The sequence below is a fragment of the Salarias fasciatus genome, chromosome 4, assembly GCF_902148845.1.
Source record: "Salarias fasciatus chromosome 4, fSalaFa1.1, whole genome shotgun sequence".
Taxonomy (NCBI): domain Eukaryota; kingdom Metazoa; phylum Chordata; class Actinopteri; order Blenniiformes; family Blenniidae; genus Salarias; species Salarias fasciatus.
This window is the reverse complement of record NC_043748.1, coordinates 14,887,328-14,911,397: the sequence shown is the minus strand read 5'-3', so window position 1 is coordinate 14,911,397 and position 24,070 is coordinate 14,887,328. Positions and strand designations below refer to the sequence as shown.

The 24,070-nt window shown below is 41.3% G+C and overlaps 5 protein-coding genes across 6 annotated transcripts; 3 read left to right on the top strand and 2 right to left on the bottom strand.

The window, feature by feature from the left end:
• The first annotated feature begins 640 nt into the window (after positions 1-640).
• On the top strand, positions 641-6,517 carry LOC115386368 (hydroxyacylglutathione hydrolase, mitochondrial-like). Of its 2 annotated transcripts, none has more exons than XM_030088577.1 (9): positions 641-647; positions 3,779-3,963; positions 4,822-4,886; positions 4,979-5,096; positions 5,181-5,289; positions 5,405-5,508; positions 5,678-5,779; positions 5,864-5,943; positions 6,029-6,517. In XM_030088577.1, the coding sequence occupies exons 2-9, from the start codon at positions 3,859-3,861 to the stop codon at positions 6,126-6,128; spliced, it is 783 nt and encodes a 260-aa protein (XP_029944437.1). In that variant the 5' UTR covers positions 641-647; positions 3,779-3,858; the 3' UTR covers positions 6,129-6,517. The 2 variants fall into 2 exon arrangements, with proteins under 2 accessions (XP_029944437.1, XP_029944436.1); XM_030088576.1 differs by lacking the exon at positions 641-647 and adding an exon at positions 3,159-3,352.
• On the bottom strand, positions 1,431-3,008 carry fahd1 (fumarylacetoacetate hydrolase domain containing 1). Its single transcript, XM_030088579.1, has one exon. It carries the CDS (start codon positions 2,901-2,903, stop codon positions 2,244-2,246), a length of 660 nt encoding a protein of 219 aa, XP_029944439.1. The 5' UTR covers positions 2,904-3,008; the 3' UTR covers positions 1,431-2,243.
• A 1,292-nt stretch (positions 6,518-7,809) lies between the features above and the next one.
• On the top strand, positions 7,810-10,942 carry LOC115386369 (hydroxyacylglutathione hydrolase-like protein). The gene is made up of 9 exons (XM_030088578.1): positions 7,810-7,926; positions 8,041-8,178; positions 8,265-8,329; positions 8,422-8,539; positions 8,692-8,800; positions 9,044-9,147; positions 9,534-9,635; positions 9,895-9,974; positions 10,155-10,942. The coding sequence occupies exons 2-9, from the start codon at positions 8,074-8,076 to the stop codon at positions 10,303-10,305; spliced, it is 834 nt and encodes a 277-aa protein (XP_029944438.1). The 5' UTR covers positions 7,810-7,926; positions 8,041-8,073; the 3' UTR covers positions 10,306-10,942.
• Positions 10,683-14,409, bottom strand: narfl (nuclear prelamin A recognition factor-like). Its single transcript, XM_030088575.1, has 11 exons — positions 14,333-14,409; positions 13,659-13,754; positions 13,424-13,567; positions 13,184-13,313; positions 12,959-13,093; positions 12,507-12,625; positions 12,287-12,416; positions 12,131-12,203; positions 11,890-12,027; positions 11,642-11,799; positions 10,683-11,564 (listed from the first exon to the last, which is right to left on the bottom strand). Exons 1-11 carry the CDS (start codon positions 14,396-14,398, stop codon positions 11,323-11,325), a joined length of 1,431 nt encoding a protein of 476 aa, XP_029944435.1. The 5' UTR covers positions 14,399-14,409; the 3' UTR covers positions 10,683-11,322.
• A 1,209-nt stretch (positions 14,410-15,618) lies between these two features.
• On the top strand, positions 15,619-23,902 carry e4f1 (E4F transcription factor 1). The gene is made up of 14 exons (XM_030088574.1): positions 15,619-15,759; positions 15,976-16,091; positions 16,175-16,232; positions 16,876-17,054; positions 17,145-17,265; positions 17,374-17,526; positions 17,661-17,851; positions 18,862-19,095; positions 19,203-19,314; positions 20,052-20,269; positions 20,349-20,547; positions 20,631-20,794; positions 22,678-22,740; positions 22,896-23,902. Exons 1-14 carry the CDS (start codon positions 15,663-15,665, stop codon positions 23,268-23,270), a joined length of 2,280 nt encoding a protein of 759 aa, XP_029944434.1. The 5' UTR covers positions 15,619-15,662; the 3' UTR covers positions 23,271-23,902.
• Positions 23,903-24,070: the final 168 nt, after the last annotated feature.

Here is a 24,070-nt window from a genome sequence, read left to right as displayed (position 1 = left end):
GAGATAGGATGCCCTGCAGGTACAGGAAGATGATGTATGCCCAGACTCGGGTTACAGCAGACTGGCCTGGGACAGGTTGATGGAGGCTCTGATTGATCCTGAAAATAGAGAAGCCTGTGGGAGAACTGCAAACGAAGGTGGAACAGAAGTTAAAGAGTCCAGCAACTGTGTGGTTGTGGTGAAGACACACAACTTGGGAGTCCAAATTACATAGGATGAGCAGAAATTAGCTGATTTAGGCAAACCAGCAAAGACAGATGTTAATTCTGTACATTGAGCTCATTCTATTTATAGTTAATCTTAAATGTGTAGACTAAGTGCAGGGAGCTGCTGCAGTGAAGCCTGCAAAAAGCTTGGTTTGTTGGTTTCAGCATCCCTCAGTTGGATAAAGCAGCTGAGAAGATGAATGAAAGAAGTAAATATTATATTGTGCTAATTTGAATGTTTACAGCACAGACAAGATTAACTGTTAAAAGTGCAATACAATTCTTGTCCATATTGTCAAATTGCAATCCATCATAAAGGTTTTCTAATCAAACAGGTTGGTACATAATTTATTGTGTGTTGCTTTAATGAGTGAAGCATAAATATTGATGAATTGCTGTGGACATTTATGGACTCTTGTAGTTTGCTTCCACTGTTAAATTGTTCAAATATTAATGTCAACATGGCAGCTGTGATGGACTGGACTAACAGCAGAACGAGTTAATTGATATTCAGAATAACTTTCTGTTAGCACATTATTGCTATAAGCTTTTCTTCATATTGAATTATTCTTTTTATGGAATCTGTGTTTACAGTAAATCATCTCAGGCTCATATTTTCTTCAGTTTGGAGATTTGAGGGTTGGGCGGGTCTAGGAGCCAGTTGGCCTTGGCGCTATGGCTGCTGCAGCAGGAAAACACATCTCTGCTAATTCAACAAACAACAAAATATGTTTTGAATTTAAGCAAATCCTCTGATTGTAAGTGCCAAACCACCTCTTCTCTAAACTTCCGCAATAATTTAACTATTTTCTCCACTTGAAGACATTCAAGGATAAGTGTAGCTGACGTTTTAAACTTCTGAAGGGTAAACCGCATAAATTCAGATTACTCTTCACAGAGATTTAGAGGAAATCGCTCCGATATGAGATCAATTATATGAAACCTAGACATTTTTTTTTAAATAACAAAATTTTTGTGTCAAATGTCACAGATGTTGATATTACACTGTATTATTGAATAATCATGAGTGCTGATGCTAAATTTCTCAATCTATGTTGGCTTTAAAAGTTGTGTTTCGAATGGTAAGGTCATATTAGCTGTACTGCTGAGTTCTTGTGCATTCAATACAACCTTATACCAACTGAAGTCACCTTCTTTATTGTGCACTGCCACTGGAAGGAAATACTGTCTGCAGTATAACGGGTGATGACTAAATCTACAACTGTACATCAAAGACTTTGCCCTTGTTCATTTATTTATAAGATTTTAAACCAATAATTTCACAATTTAAGAGGAAAGTGACACATTTTCTAATATGAACAGGGGCATAATTAATGCTTTGACAAGCTGCATTATTAAGACTCTACTCATTTACTGCATTAATAATAATATCCCAGTGCCAGACTGAACTGACTCCTGATTCCACGTTTTATTTACTATTTGATTATTTACTTCATATATCATCCAAACTCAAAATGACCTAAAGTGACACAGTTGTTGTCACAGTCATTGACTACCCTGGAAAAGTGTTATATAACTTTGTGACTTTAACTAACAGCGTGAAACTTTACAGCAATCTGGTGCCAAAATAGTGTGAGAATAATATTTTGTGTGGTCTAGTGTGTTTGTTGCACACCCATTGATTTACTTGCACGAGGAATTGGCAAAGAAATGAATCAGTGGAGACAAAAGTGCAATCCATTGTCTGAAACACATCAGATTTGTGTGGTATAAACTTGATTATCAAACGCTCTCACAGCTCAACTCACATTTCACATGGATCCCGGCTACAGATTTTTTTGCATCTTTTATTAATAGTTTGATACGTCTTTGAAACAGTTCATCAAGAAAATTACTAGTAGTGTTGTTCCCCTGAGAATGCAACGAAATTAAAGCGCTAAGTCTGTTCCAGATGGAGATGATGGCCGTGAATGGAGGCGGCTCCTCGTGGTGGAGCACTGCCACCTGCTGACCTGCAGAGGGACTCAGACTGAACGACCCTCACACACTTTCTTCTTGTGTCACTTGTCGCACGTGTCACTCCTGCCTGTCCACTTTAAAGTTCATGGTGATCACATCCTCGATCCCGGCCTGCAGCTCGTCGTGCTCCTGCACGGAGGACACCCCCTTGGGGGTCCCGGTCAGGATGAGGTCCCCTTCCTCCAGGGTGATGAAGTCGCTGATGTAGCTGATGAGATACGGGATGGAGAAGATCATCTGCGACGTGCAGCCGCTTTGCCGCAGGTGGTCGTTGACCTTCAGCCACAGTTTGACGCTGCTCGGGTCCGGGATGCGCTCTTTGGGGATGAAGTCGCTGACGGGGCAGGAGGTGTTGAAAGCCTTGGCCATGGTCCAGGGCAGACCTTTGGACTTGCACTCGTCCTGGATGTCCCGGGCCGTCATGTCCAGGCACAGAGCGTAACCCGCCACATGCTCCATAGCGGCGGCCTGCGGGATGGACGTGCCCCCCTTCCCGATGACCACCCCCAGCTCCACCTCGTGGTGCAGGTTGCTGGTGTAGAGAGGGACGAGGATCGGGGAGCCCTCCCTCACATACGCAGAGGGGGGCTTCAGGAAGACCACGGGCTCTGTGGGAATCGCGTTTTTCAGCTCCTTGGCGTGGTCCGCATAGTTCCTCCCGATGCAGATTATCTTCCTGCCCCACTCCCAAAATCGAGTGATATTCCGAGTAGTCATGGTGCAGAGGAGAAGTGGTTTGAAGCAGAAAACTCCAGTTTCACAAAACTTTGACCCGCACAGTGAGATTATTGACCTACGGCAAGCGAGAAGGGACACGCGCAGAACTCAAACCATACAACCCAAAGTAAATGAAATGACCAATAATAAACGAAAATTTTATTTAATACCATCATTATTAAATAACATAAATATACAATTGGAATGAGCTATGTTAATCTGCAAAACATCCTCGTTTCTAGATAAATATTGGTCGATCTACTCCCCTTGAGTTGATTGGCGCAGCCTGCGGAGGGCGAAGTTGAAAAGGGGACAGAGGCGGAACTGAACCAGAAACAAACTTTTCTGGTTATAAATTGAAGAGACTACAGTCGCCGTTGTTATGTTATTCAGGTCGCTGGTGGGGAGTGCCTGCACTCTGATAGGAGCTGCAACCGCCGTCAAATTCGGTAAAAGTTTAATCCGGTATTCCTCTTTAGCATGCACGTAGCATGTTAGCTTAGTGTTGAGGGAAGTTGTTACGGATTATTTACGTCTTTATTACCTTTATTCGCCTGAAAGCGAGAGCTGTCATATCAACACAGCCGGCCTGTCCGAGGAGATAACACTCTTACATAACCATCTCCAAGGCAGAGGTGGAAAATAATAAATACACGAAGAGTAAAAAAACAACAACCACATGTTTACTTGTAGCATTGAAGCTAACCTTGTTTACATGCTGGAAGTTGTTTGAACTCACCAGCTGTTAGCCTGTGTCAGAGTCATTTCAGTGTATTGCAGAGTAATGACAGGAGAAAAACAGGATTACACTGCACTTATTTCAGCCTGGCATGGCTATCTGTTGTGAATTGATCGACCTGTGTCCTCTCTTGCAGCGCCCGTGGAAGTGAAAGCCCAGGCAGCCGCTCTCATTCACAGCGCAGTGAGGAAATCTTCCCTGGTGGAACAAACGAACATGAAGATCGAACTTCTCCCAGCACTCAGTGACAACTACATGTACCTGCTGATCGATGTGGACTCCAGAGAAGCAGCTGTGGTCGACCCGGTGGAGCCAATAGTGGTGTGTGCATCTCCATATATTTTTAAAATACTGCAGTTGATTCAAGGAAACTAACTCGCTAAGAAAAATAGCTTCTGTGAATCAGCATTGCTGAATCATCTGGAAGAATGTGTTACAAATGTTGGAGCCACACGGTTTCCCATAAAACACACCAATATGAGGCTGAAAACTCCCCTCTCAGATGGTGGTCATTGTTGGCAGGATTGCATCATGCACTCTGTCCTCATATCAATAACAATCTCCTGTCACCACACCTTGAAGGTGCCCGTCAGACTGAGTTATGACTCTGCAGTTCCTTTCATTTCACTGAATTCTCTCCCATCACAAATAAATGTTTAAAATGATTTAAGTGAAGTAGCAGGATATGTTGTTCAGCTGGAAGTAGCTACTGAAAATAGCCTCAGTGACTTAAATGGGTTTAACAAAATCAGTGAGTTGTGACACTAAAACAACATTTCTATAGAACTAAACGGTTCTCAGAGAATACTTCTGAGACCTTTACAAGCAGAAGCAGAACTGTTTCTCCAGTCTTCTTTTGTCCAGTTAAAATCTGAATATGTGAATCAGACTTGCTGATCATTGATAGGAGTGTCATCCACTGTGGGTGTCATGAGGAGTAGCCCATTTAGTGAAATTCTGTGCATGTGTGACATGGTTTGTAAGGATTAATCATTTGAGCTCCTGATAATTCTTTGTCACATTGACCCAGGCTGTTCACTTTCCTCTGACCTTTGCTGCCTCCAATGAAATGTCAACATAATTGAAATGACTATTTTTTTCCTCGTCATTATTGATATGATTTTTGATGAATATTCAAACAGTATAGCACATTAAAAAAATTCATCTTGGTTTCAACAGGTTGTGGAAGCAGCCAGAAAGCATGGCGTGAACCTCACTACTGTACTGACCACTCATCACCACTGGTGAGACTCTTATGTTCAATAGTAACAGAGCTGCCAGCCCAAACACTTGTAAACATGCAGCAAATAAACTGAAACTTCATTTCCTGTTCCAGGGACCACGCTGGTGGAAACAATAAGCTGTTGAAGCTGATGCCCAGTCTGAAAGTCTGTGGAGGAGATGAACGAGTTGATGGTCTAACAAAAAAAGTTTCTCATTCCACCAATTTCAAAGTGAGACAAACTTTTTTTCTACATTCTTTTTCGCTCCAAATGACCGCTGTTTGCTTAACAGTGTGTTTTATTTCTTTTTCTTAGCTTGGATCACTCAATATCAAATGCCTTTTTACGCCCTGTCACACGACTGGCCACATCTGCTACTATGTGACTAAAGAAAACAGCACAGAGCCTCCAGCTGTTTTCACAGGCATGTATTGTTGCATTTGCTCTCTACACTGGTTGGGACATGATCTGATATGTGCGAGTCATCTGATGTAGTTACTGCAGTGCGATGTGTAACGTGGCCCTTGTTTTCCTCACAGGGGACACATTGTTTGTGGCCGGTTGTGGTAAATTCTTTGAGGGTACAGCAGAGCAGATGTACAAAGCCTTGATTGAAATTCTGGGAAACCTGCCACCTGAAACGGTAAATATGTTTCAACAGTTTATTAGGAAATTACTGGTAAATCTGACGTGAAATGAAAATTTTATGCAAAAAGGAAATCTAGAAGTCCTTATCAGGAAAATGTCTAATTTGTTTTTCAAAAATATCCTGTGTTCATGAACTCGGTGTATTTTGTATCACTTTTCTCCAGCGTGTTTACTGTGGTCATGAATACACCGTCAACAATCTGAAATTTGCGCGTCACGTGGAACCAGACAATGAAGATATTAAGAAGAAATTAGCATGGGCAAAGGTATTTAATGAACATGTTTCATTGGTCTGGGATTTCTTTGTCAAACTGTGCGTTGTTAATATTTATGGTTTATATTTCTTGCAGGAGAAGTGCAGCAATGGAGAACCAACCATTCCATCCACTGTGGCTGATGAACTGACATTTAACCCTTTTATGAGAGTGAAGTATGTATCCCAATTGTTTTAGTAATTTTATTGTTTAGATGTGTAAAGTGCAGCCTGGCTCTTATTATCTTGCTGTTTATTTTAGAGAGAAGGCCGTTCAAGACCACGTGAAGCAGACAGACCCAGTTGAAACGATGAGAAGCCTTCGGAAAGAAAAAGACGGCTTCAGAGTGCCGAAGGAGTGAAGCTCGGAACATTGCAAGCTGTACATTAATTGCAAAGAAAACCCCTGCATTTCATTTTCAATGCCATTTGAAATCGATCAACTACACTCACTTGCTTTTGGCACATTAAGAGTAAAGTGTCTATAAATCAGTTTAAGGTTTGGTACGTTTCCCTGTGACAGTTTGGAGGAATATATGGCCATCAATCAGATGCTTTAAAATGACAATTTTAGTTTGGAAACTTGTAAATGAAAAAGTTTTTAAGTCTATTTAGTATTATGTTGTAATATATTTATGTACAAACTAATGTTTCATTGAGTGTTGGAATCTTGAGAAGATGGAGAGGCACTTAAGTAAAAGATTTAATATGTGTACAATATCTGCTTTAATACGAAACAGCAATTGTAAAGTTTTGTGTGAATGTTGAATTGAGACTGAGAATGTTTTTGTTTTGCCGTTTAATTTATTTGCCTGCTAGTTTATAGGCGAAATGCAACACAGCTTTTTTTTTTTTCCTTCAAGCATTCAGATACCACAGAGATGTGCACTTAATGGTGTCAGCATTAAATGTTAGATACAATGTGAAACACAATCTTACAAAAAATATTGCATTGAATTGTTTGGACAAAAGCAATAAAACATGATCAATGTGTGCAACAAGAAATCTACTTTCAAATTTCTTTAATTGATACAATGCTAAGGGCATTATTAGCATTTAGTAATTTAACTCTGGTTTATATTTCACTTTCTAAGTATAAGAAGAAAAAACAAGCAGAAAAAGGGACTAAGTGCTGAAATTAGGGTGAAGAATAATATAAAAAACAAACCTAAAGAAAGAAAATGAAATTTAGACAAGTTAAATGTTGATTATGGGTTGTTCACTGCAGAGACAATCAACAAACCAGCTGTTACCTTGGATCAACTAAATTACTAAATATCCGATGTATTTTAAGAGCAGAAAAGAGAAAAATTCAGGCACAGGGAAACCATGCAAACTCCCCACTGCTGAATACTGATAAAGGCTATTAACCACTCTCACACATGAATCCTGCTCATCTTTTCTTGGACGTCCTCGGACTCCAGTTTCTTTCCGCTGTCTAGAAACATGTTAAGAATTAACTAATGGATCGAAATTGCCCATAGTTGTGAATGTCTCTCTGTTTGCCTTGTGATTCACTGAACACCCGTACACAGTGTAACCTGGATTCTCTACATTCAGCTGGGACTGAGTTCACTGCACCACGACCCTAAACTCACTAGATCACTCACTACTGATAGAGTACTTCACCTAGTTGTAATGTATTTCCTTAATTTCTTTGTAAAGCACTGCGAATTGCTTTGGGTCTGAATGGCCAATTTTACATAATGTGTATATTCTCTGCAAAAAAAAAAGTCAGGAAGTGCAGGTGAGAATAAAACTACTGACTATACCGAGTGACCCATCAAATCAGTGTGTGGCATAACAGATCATCATATTAGAAATTCAAATATCTCTTCATTGTGATGATAAGTGATTAGTGGGGCATTTCATGTATTTGTTCAATAATAATAATAATAATAATAATAATGATAATAATAATAATGATAATAATGATAATAATAATAAATTTAACATTATTTATTCAAATTGCAAATGCTAGAAGAAGAACCGAGTTGAATATTTCCTGCTCGATTAAAACGTCTCGAGACTTTGTTTCGGTGATCTCGCGATAACTTCCTGGTCTGGGTCTGTGGGGAGAGATGTAGGAATATATTTATTCTCAGACTTTTACCTCGGACAGGATTCATAAAGGATTTCATCGGGCGCAGTGAATCTGAGGTATCCGTGCTGTTTATAGACGCTCTGGTCTAAGCTGCGGGAAGACTCTGTGGTTTTGTCTCGTGCCGTCGTTTCATTTGTCGATGCTGACTGTGAAAGTTCTTCTGTCTGAAGTGTCGCGCGCTAAGGTGCGCGCGTGCGTGTGCCATGAAGGTGAAGGTGATCTCCATCCTGGAAGACAACTACATGTACCTGGTGATAGAGGAGCAGAGCAGGCAGGCTGTGGCTGTGGACCCCGCTGTGCCGCACCGGGTGAGACTCTGATCGAACACTTCCTGCTTTAAAATGTACGAAAAAGAATAATTCTCAATTTGATTCTGTGGAACGTGTCTTGGCAGCTCTTGGAAATAGTGAAGAGAGAAGGCTTGTCTCTGACAGCTGTTCTCACCACACACCACCACTGGTAAGGAAGGTGTTTGTTAGGACTGAGAGATAAATCACTGCTGCAGGTGACAGGTGGTTTTTAATTGAAAAAGCTGAGTGGTTCTCCACCAGGGACCACGCTCGTGGTAATGAGGCTCTGCTGAAGGAGGTTCCTGGCCTGAGGGTCTACGGGGGAGATGATCGGATCGGAGGCCTGACAGATAAAGTCACAAATGCACAGGAACTGAAGGTGCAATTTAAAAGTACAGGGACCGAAACCTCTATTTTTGACAACACTGTAACTGTCTGTAACATCAAAATTGCTCTGCAAATCAGTTTTTTTTAAAGGTATGTCTTTGCTTTGTTGTCGTTTGATTTTTGTCTTTTTTTTTCCATTTGCAGTTTAGCTCCATCAATGTGAGGTGCCTGTTCACCCCCTGCCATACCTCTGGTCACATGTGCTACTTTGTTTGGGAGGATGAGTGCACTGATGCCCCCGCTGTGTTCACAGGTCTTTGTCCGTAAACGTGCAGAACTGGTGAACCAGTTGAAGTCAAAAGATTGTTTTCAATCTGTAGTACAGTCATTGCAAGAACACTTTGTGTGGCATCTATTATGTCTCCTGGCTCAAATAATTAATTAATTTATGAGTGGCTAGAGATATGAAACCTTTGACTAGCTCGCTATCTATTGTTTGTACTTTATGGGCTGATAAGTAGTAACCTCTACATCTTTCCTTTCTCTTGGTTGTTAGGAGATACTTTGTTTATCGGTGGATGTGGGCGTTTCCTTGAGGGAACGGCAGAGCAGATGTACCACAACCTGACCCAGGTGCTTGGCTCCCTACCTCAAGACACGGTCAGTAACGAGGGCAGAGGTTTTGCTGTGTCTGTGTGCGGTCCCCACATGGTTAACATGACCTCAGATAGGAATGAGTCACAGAGACGCACGTACAAAGAAGGGATTGAGAAACAATGGACTGGATTAGAGCTGAATGCATCTTTTGCGGTGGAAAAACTGCCAAATGAAAGTTTGAAATCGTGCAAGCCGAAGTGGCACCAACACCTGCTTCCTAGTGTACATAATGAGCAGGTGAACACCATTAACCCACTGGATCCAGGCTGGAACAGTCCAGCTACAAAAGTCCACATTCTCAAATCAAGAACAGGAGTGACTCAATGCTGCCACCCTCTGATTCAGGATTAGCATAATCTTTCTTTAAATGACGGTTTGTTCATTTGCAGAAGGTGTTCTGCGGACACGAGTACACGATCAAGAACCTGAAGTTTGCCATGTTGGTAGAACCTGAGAATGAAAAGGTTAAAGAGATGCTGAGCTGGGCCAGGGTGAGCCATGTTTTTTAAAATTGCTTTTAATATGTACTTTGCAATACATTTTATGAGATTTTCAAAGACAACAAAAAATAGCTGTCTTTATTTAGCACATTTATCCATCCATAGCCACAAGATTGCATCTTTGAATTACTTAGCAATCTGAGTTTTATGCATAGAATAAAGATGAGCAGGGTAATCTGTAAACACAGATAAATACTGTCCATCAATATTACTTTTCTCTGGTTTCTTACTCTACATTTTGTGTCTTCAGGCTCGAGATGATGATGACAAGCCGACAGTGCCATCTACCCTAATAGAGGAATTCGAGTACAACCCTTTTCTTCGGCTCACGTGAGTGGACTACATTAAGTTTTCTCAATCAAGTTTGGATCTATAAATCACTCCTGTGCAGCAACAGTTCAAACTGTATTGCTACTTGACAGATGGTGCAATTTTATAAAAGATTGATTTCCTCATGACAGTTCCTTGTTGTGCACAAATCTTTCTTTTTTTCATAATCTTCTCTTACAGGGAGGAAGGAGTGCAGAAATTCACTGGAGAGAAGGATCCGATAGAGGTGCTGAGGGTCCTGCGGAAGGAGAAGGACAAATTCAAGAAGCCCAAGGAGAGGCTTCCTCCTCACGCCATGCTGGCGCTGGAGTGGGGGCTGCTCAGACCCTGACGTCCAGCTTAGGAGCACGAGAGATCCACCCTCCCAGCTACTGAATGACTGCTTGGAGAATAACGCAGGATCGTTGTGCTGTTTGTTGCTTTAACTCTCACGTTAGGCCGTCCTGCTGGGTGTCGTGTGCTTATTATTAAACTATGTCTGCATAAAAAAAATATAAAAAAAAAATGCCTGTGTAAAACTGCTTCCACACAACATTCCTCCTGTAAAGTGAATTATTTTACACTCAGTCTTTGATGCACTAATTGCACCAGGTAACATCACTAACAATGGTTTCCAGTTACATGTGAGGAATCATGATTTGTTTTGAATATTCATTGAATAATGGACAATTTTTCATTTGGTCAATTTTGATTTTATGTTTGATTTCCTTGAGTTGTACCTCATTATCTTTGTAGCAATGTTAATTTAGTAATCCTGCTTTCATTTAGCTTTATAAATGAACATACTGTATATATTTGGGGGTTTTTTCTTCTTACATTTGCAGTTGAAACTCTGTAAATGTTATACATGGTTATAAATATCTTCCACTGTACAACAGTATGGATGTAAATTGCTGCTTTTCATCCCAAAGTTTATATTCTCATTGTAATTACAGAGGAGATTACACAATAAAACACATCAATCTGAATCTTTATATACTGTTTTTTTATGTCTCAAAAATACAAAATGGCAAACAACTACAATTAAATAATGCATTTTTATTTTTCTGTGTATTTACATATCATTAAATTAAGGAATGACTAAACTCTGGATTATTCTAGTGTAACAGATGCCACAAAAAATACAAATAAAAGTTGATAATCTCACAAATAATATTTTGCTAAGGCACCGTCGCCACAGCGAATCTTCCACCTTGCAGGTGTCTTCTGACAAGGAGAAAGAATAAAGTAGGACAAAAAAGACATATTTGGATTTTAAAAGCTCGTCACTTAATTTTTTTCAGGACGGTTTTGATTGTGTCTGCTGACAAATGGAAAAAAACAGAAACGTGCTCCAGCATGGTCCTGGTCACCACTTCATGGTGAGCCCGTTGGTCATCTTCTCCACTGTGTGGTACTGAGTGTGGAGCAGCTCTTTGGCTCTTTCCTCCCCGACACTGTGGAGCCACGACTGGTACAAGTCCGCCACGCGACTGTCATCTTCTGGCAACAGGGGGCGCTCTGCTTTGTAGAGCTCCTCCACTTTGTGGAGAAGCTCCTTCGGGTTCTGTCCGTCTGAGGGCTTCACCTGCCCGCCACCATTTAGACAACCTGAACAAAAAGAATTTAATGAAGCTCTGTTAATATGGGCGATAATTAAATATAAAGCACTGCATCGTTTGCCTCACCTGAAGGACAGGCCATGACTTCCACAAAATGGTAAGGCGACTTTCCCCGCTTGAGTTTCTGCACCAGGTTCTGGATGTTGCGAAAGCCGTACGTTGAAGCGAAGCTCAGCTGGACGACACCGTCCTTCTCCAGAATCACCTCCTGAAAGTCTTTGTTCCTGTCATATTAAAGAGAAAAAATACAACTGAGTAGGTGGAATTAAATATTTTCATACAGAAAAAAAATCAAGCCGCCACAGATTGTTCACCTGAGGGTTTTGTAGGTGAGCTCCTTCACCTCCTCTCCAAATAGTTGCTTGGCTGCGTATGTGAAGACATGGTGGAGGTAGCCTCCGGAGCCACTCCCTGCATGGCTCAAGAACTCATCTCCACATACACTGCTGAACCTAGGCAAGCAACGATACATCGCCTTTTAGTAAAAATCTTTAGAAGGGAATTTATCACTATTTTGAGTGAGGAAACCAATAAAACAGGAAGGACAGAACTCACAATGTATCTGGAGCTGAAGGCTCCAAATCTTTCAAAGACACATTTTCCTCCTGGAGCATTTTCTGAACTTCTCCTATAACACACAGGAAGCTCCATCAGAAACAGGATCGCACATATAAATGTGCACAGAATGTGTTGTGAGAATAGTTATTGCACCAGAAGTGATGACACAGTCCACTTCTCGGGTCTCTGCGTCGTTCATGTAGAAGTCTGAGCGCGACGCCTCCAGTTTCTTGTCAAAGCAAGGCATGACAGCCACGTGGTAGATCTGCTGCGGACTCAGCCCCTAAAAACACACGGCTCAGTCTCATCAGCCTCTTTTTCTTTAAAAACACACAACCACACACCGACGCACATTCTCAAGAAGATGCTATACCTGCTGTTCAGCAAAATATCCTTTAACCAGTGAACCCATCATCTGCTGTGGGGAGCGAGTGGTACTGATATACGGAAGAATATAATCTCCATGTGTCTTCTCTGCATAGCAGATCCAACCTGAACAAAACAAACACGTCACATGATGCTTTTGAAAGAAAATTAAATGCTTAAATGAATAAAGTATTTCTATTGCATTCTACGACCAGTGATCAGTTTAAAAAAATTGAATATATTTGATGCTGATTCAGTAAACTTATCTTTACATCTTTTATTAATGTCCTCTACGGTAGTTACACTGTAGATTTTGAAATGTTTGTAACACAGGTGTCTAAAGACAGACTAGTAGTAAAATACTACACAAGAAAAAAAAATCAAATGAAACCCAAAAAAACAAGCAGAGTTTGGAAATAGAGAAGCACATTTAACTTAATGGTTTTTTGAGAGGCATACCTGGACAGGCAGATGTTAGCATGGGCAGGGCCTTTTTGTCCTGTTCCCTCCTCTGAAATCTCTCCACAAACTCTCTCTGACTCTCCAGCAAGCTGAATGTGCGACTGAAGCCAGTGTCGAACACATGGTGAACCCCTGCAACAGCAATAAGAACAGCAATCATTGGATAACGTTGAGGTATAGCTGCATGCAACACAAAAAAAAAACATGCATATCCATACTTACCCAGATTTTTGAAGAAAGAAGTGAGTCTCTTTCCTGCCTCACTACTGCTCAGGTCAAAGTGCGCTGCAAGAGAAGCTCTGGACTGTGGAGACACTGATACCACAACGATCTTCTGCTCCGTCTCATTAGCCTGCAAGTGAAATTCACATAATCATGTGAATGTACTTCCACCATCCAATCACTTCTAATAAAGTTCATATATATATTATAATATAAACAGACATGCTGACATGGGTTTACCTTGTTGTGACGTATGACTTTGAAGAGCTCCTCGTGGCTCTGCTGTGTGATGAGGACGCTCTCAGCTGAGGTGATGCAGCCACTGCAGGCCAAACAATCATTCAGGGTGATCTTTGCTTTCTCCAGCGTCTGTTTACCACCATCCTACAAACACAAATCAGAATAAATAATTATAATACATCATGCAACTTGTATTTATTATCAGATTAGATTTGTTTTAAACCTTGATACTCACCAAGGAGACTTGGACATAACTGCCATCATCTTCTATCTGTATTTTCGCCACAGATTTCCCCTGTTTCCGCTCGACTTTGACAGGTTTGACACATTCCTACAAACATATATACCAAGGAGTACATTTACTGGCTGAACACAATGTGAACTGTGGACATGGGGAATTCAATTCTCGTTCAAAAAAAAAGGCAATTTCACATTTCCAGAAGGTGAGTATTTCTAACAAATTGTGCCAGTTCTGTGCATATTCTAGCCACATGTTTCTGCATGTGTTTTCACCACACAGACCAACAAAGACTTACCAAGCGCAAAAGACGAATTAAAGACTATAAGTATCAAGAAAACTGTGGTTATTGAGAGTCTAATTCTAAGGTTTCATCATATTTAGCTGCAAGCTAACCGCGTGTTACTAATGATTAATTTAACTCAATTTTTCTCTACAGATTATTCTTTGAGTGAATATCAGACCATAATGATGTTCAAAATCAAAATAAACTCGTCGCTGTGCTCTTTATTTTTGCACTGATAAGAACAGTAGCGAAGCTGCGAGCTGATTCAGCAGGTTTCCCGGTAATTTATTCAATTTTCATAAAAACCGTGAAACCTGACATGAAACACATCTGTCCGGGAGGAAAAGCATATGCTATCACATACTACAATAGCGTGTTTATTCACCTGAGAAGGAGTGATAAAATCGTCGAGGTCTGTCAACTGCAACACACCGCTGAAGTGGGACGCCATTTTCACTGCCGTAAAGTAAAGTGTGGCTTGTTTACTCTTGTGTCGTAAAGCGACACAGACACAACTTCATGTGAAAGAATTCATCCATAAAAATCTTGTCTAGATTTTGTTTTGGGACTGATTCTTTTAATTATTTATTTTAATAATTCTAAAACAATATAATGGAAAGAATTCGATCCATGCTTGGGATATTTGTTATAAAGTTATTATCCTGTATTGATTTACAATTTTATTAGCCACATTTTATCGTTGAAGCTCTCTCTCTCTCTCTCTCTCTCTCTCTCTCTCTCTCTCTCTCTCTCTCTCTCTCTCTCTCTCTCTGTCTCTCTCTCTCTCTCTCTCTCTCTCTCTCTCTCTCTCTCTCTCTCTCTCTGTGTGTGTTGTTCCTTTAGGCAAGGGAAATTTAATGATATGCCATGCAGACAGAAAGAAAATGAAACTTAACATAAAGGAAATACAGTAAGTAAAATCCTAAATTTCGACATTCACGGATTCATACACATTCTGTCCACAACAAAAAACGCAATATCCACAGGGAAACATTTGTGAACTTAAAGTCACATTACACTTTTCTTTGCTATATATTTCACTGGTTTTGTTCAATTCTATTCTTTTTTCAATATCTCTATCATATACAAGCTTATAATTTGTCTTTTGTGTGCTGTCCTTTTTAGATTTGCAGATTTATATGAACTGTGCATTTTTTCAACATTTTTACACTAAATTTCTGTATTTGTGGATAATGGGCCATTTTCACAGCTCCACTACTTCCTGAAATTAACTGTGCACATTCATTTCCTGTCTTGCATTATTGGCCAAAATGATTAATCCAGGTGTGTCTTGTTGCAGCAGTCTAAACCAGACACACCTGGATTAATCAGTTTGGCCAATAATGTAAGACAGGAAATGAATGTGCACAGCTATTTTCAGGAAGTAGTGAAGCTGTGAAAATACCCCATTTTTTAGATTTTTGCAACTTTAGATTAATGCACAAAAGGAGCAACACATGTAATTTCATCATCTGTGACATATAATGACAATAAAGTTATCCAATTACATTTTAATGTATGGAAAACGTTTAAATGAAAAAGGGCGCTGATTATTGATCATGTTTGATCTTTTTTTTTTTTTTCCAAAAATCTCGTGCTGATGAACCTACGCACGTACGTCATCGCTCTTTTGTTGTTATGACTACGGGGTCGTAAATCCGCCATGTTTTCCTCCCCTTAGCGGCGTTGCGACAGAGACGGAGAGCTGAAACGACATGAATGTGGAAAATAATCATACGGCAGAAGCGGAGAGGGAGCAGACGAGAGACGGCACCGAGACGATCACCATCCAAACTACTTTGGGAGATGAAGGTTAGTCCTCAAAATGCCGCAACAAGTCCGAAAATCTTTACCGGCGGTAGCGTTTGGGCCTTGCTAACTTCCTACGTAGTGAATGTTGCTAGTAGCTAGCCGTCAACCTGCGGCTAGTTTCTGCCCAAACAACAACTGTGTTTAGAACACTTTCCACCAGCCTGGTGGAGGCTTTAAGCACAGATGCCCTTCGAACATTGTTTTTGTGATTTTTAGATGATGTGCACAAATGCGGGCGCTGTCAAACCGAGTTTTCCACACTGGAAGCGTTTATACAGCACAAGCTGCAGCACAGCTGCAGACGGGCGGAGGCACAAGATCCTGCACAGAAGGTATGGACGACTAAGTGTGCACAACTGTGCTGACCGGCACACTGATAATAACCTCATGGTAATGTGTATTTTTGTGTGTGCAGGTTAATGCAGCCAGTGGAGAAAGCGCATCCCCACATGAACCAGCCAAGATCACTCATGGTAATTCATCATAAACTTTTCAGTTATTATCTACGTAAAGTGTGTAATCCAGTGTTGTCCAGTCTTATCCCTAGTTGATCTGTGTAATGCATGCTTTGAACCTCTCTCTAATGCAGGAGTATCAAATATAAGGCCCATGGTCCAAAACTGGTCCAAAACACTCCAATCTGGCACAACACACCTTTAGGGGTTTTTTTTAATTTATTTTTTTATTAACACATTTGTCTGTATTTCGCACTAGAAGGTATCATTGAAATTTACTATGTTGAAAGTTTAGTCATTTCCAGTTGCATTGTTTGTGAATATATCTGCGTTTTCATCTCATACTCTGCGCCTTAATAAAGAAAAATTTGAAAGTTTAAATTTAAAGGTATCTATGCCATTACTTCACTGGTCCAGACCACACAAGATGAAATAAGACTTTATGTGGTCCCTGAACCAAAATGTGTTTGATACCTCTGCTCTACAACAGCAATACAGCATCTGGTCAAAGCCTGATGAATTAGACCAAAGCGTTAGTGTTGTTTTTTTTTTTTTCCAGTCCTTTTCTCAATCCTTAGTCAAGTTTTTTTTCAGTCTTTGAATTTGATCTCATCTCCACCTGTATTATCCTCCTCTTTTTTTTTTTTTTTCAAAAAATAAGAAAACAGTGGTATGCTGGGTCGAGGTCGCAGGAAGAAAACCGCCTCACCTAAAGTCACAGAGCTGTCAGAGGTGACCGAAGGATCCATTTCTGACAATCCTGACACTGACAAACCTGTTTACAAAGTCAACCAAGAGGGACGTTACATCTGCGAGCTGTGTGAAAAGACATTCAAAACAGTGAGTTGTGTTTGTGTGTGTATGCATTATTGGTGGAGTTAGAATTGTCCTACTAATCCTTTTGATTTTAATTTCATTTTCATATGGCAGACTAACAACTTGAGGACTCACATGAAAACTCACAGTGATCAGAAGAACTTCTCGTGTGACTTATGTGGAACATCCTTTCGTACCAAAGGTTCCTTGATTCGTCACAATCGTCGTCACACAGGTAAAGTGAATAAGCTTAAATCATGGAAACCTGCTGACTTTTTCTCTTTCTGTTATCGAGTTCAACTAAATTGTTGTCATAATTTTGTGGGTGTATATTCTCTTCCAGATGAGCGACCGTATCGATGTACCCTTTGTGGCCAGTCATTCAGAGAATCCGGTGCTCTCACCAGACATCTGAAAGCTCTCACGCCCTGCACAGAAAAGATACGCTTTGTTCAATATAAGGAAATCCTGGTCAGCAAAGATGGTGTGCAGAAAGGTGAGGTGTCTTAAAAAAATTAGATGTTTCTGTGCTGTATCAAAGCAAATGAGCCTAATTGTTTGTATCTATGAAATCATTTATTTAGCTGATTTGTAAAATGATAATCCTTTAAGATTTTGTACCTTTTTCAGGAATCGAAGCTGAGCAGACTTTAGCGGCCGACCAGCAGCAGGAGGTGGTGGTTGTGGAGCAGCAGCCGCAGGAGGAGGAGATGGTGGAGACTCAGACTGCTGTGGTCAGTGTGGTGGAAGCTGGCTCCCAAGAGGTTCTCCATCAGGTCCACTTCACAATGGAGGTGGATGGAACAACACAGGAGCAGCAGGTGAGTGTGTACAGCGGAGATGCTGAATGCACGGCGGCATATTCCTGCCAAAACGGTTGAGCGTGACTGAAATCCACAGATATTTGGGAACCACGAGCGCAGCTCAGTCAGCCGCATGCGTTGCTGGACTTTTGCTGAAGCTTCTGAAACAATGACTAAGGAAACTCTTCACCAGAATAGTTCAGTGAAAAGTTGTTTCTGGATTCCAGTGTCCATTTTCACTGCACTAAATAAATGATGGTGATTTCAATGTTCCACAAATTACATTTCTTGTTGTGGCAATAGATATGAAAATGAACTGGAAACTTTGCTCAAAACCTGGATGATCCAAACGATCCCGAAGTATCTCAATACAAATAAAGCACAGTTTTCTTTTTCCAATTATAAATCACTCGAAATTCTTTACTTTGTAATCATATTACCATATGTAAATTACATATTGACGTCTGGGTTAATAATTACAAAAGTTCACTATTTTCACTTCAGCTGAATAGAACAATAAGAAACTTCATGGAGGAGGAAGCTTTAGTCACACAAGCATATTTTTTTAAAGACAAAATGAAATGCAAGTGGCACAAATAATGTTTCAAGCCAAAAAGAAAGTACTCTTTACAACTATTCAGAGGTTCTTCTGTGGAGATTGTTACAATCTGAATGGAAATTAAAGTTTTCAAATTCTCATTAGTTTTTGTTTGTTGTTAGACTTCAGTTTGTAGTATAAAAGTATGGAATGAATTGATGCTCAACTGTAACAAATAGAGAGAGATGTTTTTTTTTTTGATTGAAACAGGTTCACAGGTACTTAGTGTTTGCAAACATTTCCATGAGTCATCTTTTTTTAATTCTGCTCCCACTCCTTTTGGAAGTGTTTGTAAGTTCCACATATGAGAATATTACATCCTTATTTTATCTTATATTTGATTGAATATAATAGAAATAATATATTAATCCCATTGCAGTGTTGCTCCTGTGGGATTTCACTCGGTAACGCTCATGTTTTGTGAGTTCAGGTGGTGGTGGAACAGTCTCAAGCAGAGGCTCTGGCCGCTGCTGCCGCAGCAGGAGACAACCTCATCTGTCAGGCTATCATCAACTCCGGCATCGCCCTGGGGACGGAGGAGACGGTGGTGGAGGAGTCCTCTCCGTCTCCGGAGGAGATGAATAAGGTCGTTTCCGACCGTCCCGATTCGGACGATGGCATAATTGAGATCCAGGTTAAAGAAGAGTTTATGGAAATGGAAGAGGTGGGTTTCAGTATATGTGCAAAAATTATGCCGTTTGCAAATTATATAGGGCACCGAATTGTCTTTCTGCTCTAATAGCTTGTTCTCCTCCATGTTTTCTTTTGTAGAAAATGGGGGGAAGTAATAATCGAGCATCAGCAAAATTGCACAAGTGTCCACACTGTAACCGCTCCTTCAAGGGCTTGAATTATTTCCGCTTCCATGTCAAAGGTCATTCAGGTGAGTTTTTGCACACTGGAAGAATCACTTTCAATCTCACTTTTAATTTTTTTCTGGATATTCTTTTTCTTTTTTCTAAGAACTGTATTCATTGTTTTGTATTAACATACAAACAAGAACAAATTAAAAAAAAAAATCTTTTGCTCATTTTGTAGAATATACACTCATAGAGTTAACATAGTATATGTGGAATAAAAAATAAAAGGCATGACATGCTCAAACCAACAAAACCTGGTCTTTCTATATGGGGTTTTTGAGTTAATGTAAAGTTAGAGAAAGCTTCTTGAGCGATTTTATGAAGGGAGTCCCGGTTTAAATGAATCCGTCTTTTTGCTCATTACAGTTCTATCCTAGTCTTTCCATTGGAATCGGAGAAAACATCTCTTTTCCATCCATGTTAAAAAAGATGTCATTTTACTGTGAAGTCATATGTTGTTCTTCCAGAGACGTTCTAAAAATGGCGATTACTGGGCCAGGGTCTCCAGTGATGTTGGGATATTGCCTCTTTTCTGTAGAGTCTGAAGAACTTTTCAATAAGCTGATCAATCGGGAATCACCTGGATTTGTAGATGAGACTGCCGGTCGATTGATTTAAATTCAGAGCTTCAATACAAATGAACATGCCAGCTCTTCCTCTGTCAAAAGAAAAATAAGAAAATTATGAGCTACTTCTACTTTTTTTGAGCTATAAATGGATATAGATAACATTTTCTTTGTTTCCTGTGCTTTTTCTGAAGGTTATAAGCCGTTTAAGTGCACGCTATGTCAAAAAGAGTTTTTGACCGGTTACTTGCTGAAGAAGCACATGGAAGTGCACGTCAGTGAGAGGAGATATAAATGCGGCGAATGTGGGAAACTGTACAAAAGCATCGGACACGTGCGCGAACATATGAGGGCCCACTCCGACGAAAGACCCTACCACTGCAGCCGGTGCAACAAAGGATACAAGACCAAGGTGACTGAAGTTTGAATCTTTGAGTTGAATTGTTCTCGTTTCACCGCCGTCTCCTAACGTCTCCCTGTTCCTCGATCAGAACGCTCTGCAAGTGCACCAGCGGACGCACGGGGATGAGAAACCTTACGTGTGTAACTTCTGCTTGAGAGGCTTCAGAGAGAAAGGCTCCCTGGTCCGACATATCCGCCACCACACTGGAGAGAAACCTTTCAAATGTAAAAAGTGCGGACGCGGGTTTGCCGAACATGGGACGCTCAACAGGCACGTGCGCGCCAAAGGTCAGGATGATGGACCAAACAAGACTTTTAGGAAGGAGATATTCTCATGGCTGATCTAATAGTTCCTCCTTGTTCTCCACCAGGAGGCTGCCATAAGGATGAGTCCATTGAGCAGCAAGAAGGTTTAACAGAAGAGCAGGCGTCGGTGGACAGCCTCGCCACGGCAGCCATCATCTCAGAGGATCCTCATGCCGTCCTGGTGGAGTTTTCATCAGTGGTGGCAGACACACAGGAGTATATCATCAAGGTGAGATCTGAGAGGATCGTCGGCTTCATCCAGGCCAGACTGCCTGATCTCTGTCGTTCAGTGTTTAAAGGGGAACGGTCGTTTTTACAATCGGGACCTTATTTCACATTCGTCACAACAACATTTACGCACCTGTTTGACTTTCGTGTGATTTGCAGTTGGTTCGGAGATAATTAGATGCTCCCATATCCATATAACGGCAGCGGGCGGGGCACCGACATGCAGCCGTTACAGACGCTCTTTTCTCTTATGTTTGTTGTGGTGTGGTAGATTCATGTAAATTTATTAAGTCAGCATCACTTAGCCCTATTGGGAAGTCTGTAACCGGCTAGATTGAGCTACTCTCCGGGAACTCTGAAGCGATGATGTCATCACACTGCGCCGTGGCGCACTGTGTTTGTTTACATGGAAGTAGCGTCTCTGCTCTGCAGTCAGACCACGGCATCTCGATCGGCTTTTTTAGGCAGTCAGAGTTTATTTTCAGCTGGTTGTAACTTTGGTACAATGGTCTGAGTGTGCATATATCCTGGCTGTGAAAGTAAAATGACCAGCTGGACGTCACTGAGCTCACAGGCTCCCACTTCGTGACAGGGATTTATTGAAGCTATGGCTAATAGCGCTCAACACGGACCCCAGTATCACAGTTCAAACTTTACCACATTTGGATTATCGGGTGTGTAGTGCCCACTTCACATCGGAGGACTTCTTCCCAGTTCAGGAAAGAAATGAAGGCCAGAAGATCCAGAGAATGAATCTCAAAAAGAATGCCATTCCAGCGGCTGCAGGAGGAGAGCAGGTCGAGGTAACAAGACGCTAACGCTATTCATTTTTTTCTTTACTAATTCCTAGAGGCTGGGATGTTTACTGTTTAGTTCATTTGAGCAAAATCAAAGGATGATACAAGTATATCTGTCAATGACAAGAGTTGTACATAAACAGTAAAATATTCTGTACACTGTTGCTCAAAAGGAGTAGGAACAAGTTTATAACATTCTCGCCAACTCTAGACATTAGTAAAGGAAAAAATGAATATTATTAGCATCACATTACCTCGACCTGCTCTCCTCCTGCAGCCGCTGGAATGGCATTCTTTTTGAGATTCATTCTCTGGATCTTCTGGCCTTCATTTCATTCCTGAACTGAGAAGAAGTCCTCCGATATGAAGTGGGCACTACACACCCGATAATCCAAATGTGGTAAAGTTTGAACTTTGATGCTGGGGTCCGTGTTGAGCGCTATTAGCCATAGCTTCAATAAATCCCGTCACGAAGTGGGAGCCTGTGAGCTCGGTGACGTCCAGCTGGTCATTTTACTTTCACAGCCAGGATATATGCACACTCAGACCATTGTACCAAAGTTACAACCAGCTGAAAATAAACTGACTGCCTAAAAAAGCCGATCGAGATGCCGTGGTCTGACTGCAGAGCAGAGATGCTACTTCCATGTAAACAAACACAGTGCGCCACGGCGCAGTGTGATGACATCATCGCTTCAGAGTTCCTAGAGATTTGCTCAATCTAGCCGGTTTACAGACTTCCCAATAGCGCTAAGTGATGCTGACTTAATACATTTACATGTATCTACCACCCCACAACAAACATAAGAGAAAAGAGCGTCTATAACGGCTGCATGTCGGTGCCCCGCCCGCTGCCGTTATATGGATATGGGAGCATCTAATTATCTCCGAACCAACTGCAAATCACACGAAAGTCAAACGGGTGAGTAAATGTTGTTGTGACGAATGTGAAATAAGGTCCAGATTGTAAAAACGACCGTTCCCCTTTAAAGGATACTGCCAGAGGAATCTGTGCAGTTCCAAATGATTTCCACAGAAATGGACAATGAATATATGAAATTTTGTTTGTTTTATTCATGTCCTCCAGACTCAAACAGAGGGGGAACTGCAGGAGGAGGAAGTTACACTCATCCAGGACAGCCAAAATGAGGTCAGTATGTACACCGCAGCACAGAAGGGAACACATTCATCATGAGCTGTTGGAGAATCTGGATTCTGAAGTGCAGATTTGAGACATGTTGGAATATTTTTTCGCATGATTAAAAGTTGTGCAACATTTATACAAAACTTCCCCCCCCCTCCCAGATGGAAAACCACATCATGAAAGTGGTTCAGCAAATCGTCAGCCAGTCTCAGGGCGCCGGCGGGACCGGCAGCCACCAGATCATCGTGCGGAACGTGGCCGTGAACGAGGACGGCCCGTCCGTCTCCGACTGCGGCGACACCATCACCATCGCCACGCCCGAGAGCCTGACGGAGCAGGTGGCCATGACGCTGGCCTCCGCCATCAGCGACGGCACGCTGCTGGCCACGGCGGGCGCCATGGAGACGTCGGAGGGGACGGTCACCATGGTTACCACGGAGGAAGCGGTGCAGGAGGGAATACAGATGGTGCAGCAGCAAGAGGAATATGTCATCACCTCCCCTGAGGAGGTGGAGATTCAGACTGTGGTGGTATGATCAAAGAGGACGCTAAATATTGACTGTCGCAGCTTCGGCTTCTTACCACGTCTGTGTAGCCAATCACTGTCGAGTTACTCCGAGCTTCATGTGCGAGTGAATTAGTTCCAGAACTAATGCCAAAGCGCTCATAAGGCTTATAAGAATCATAACGGTACACAACCAAATCTGTGCGAAACACGACGTGCACATGAGGATGATTTGAACTTGCTAGAAGAGTCGCTGCTCCAAGCTAATTTCCTAACGTACAGACTGAGAATAATCACCAGATCGTGTATGGAGGATTTCATGCAAATAAGCCTGAAAAAGTGCAAGTTAAGTATTATTGATACCAGCTAAATGTGTGTTTTTTTTTTTGTTTTGTTTTGTTTTTTTAATGCTGTCAAAGTTTCCTCCCCCCGTGGTTTCCAATGTCAGGGTTCAGCTAATATCTTCTTTCTTAACTTTTTACCTCAACTATCAAAACTTCATCCAGCACCTGCCTGTGTGAGAGACTGAAAACAACCCAGTGTTACAGTTCTGAGCTGGTCGGTCATGATGCGTCTGAAGGCACGGCTGGTGAACGAGGGCTCCGACTGAAAAATGTGCTCACATTATCGGGGTTTGCATCCAATAAATGCTATTTTCATACAGTTTTGATTTTTGTTTGCCGATCTCTGGAGTGCCCCCCTGTTAAGGTGGTTTCTCATGTCTTTAATGTTCTCGTTGGTCTCTGCAGTTTCAGGACTTGTAGTATGAAGGTGATCTACAGTCTCAGGAGAGGATGGGCTGCTGTGGAAGCACTAGCAACATGCAGCACA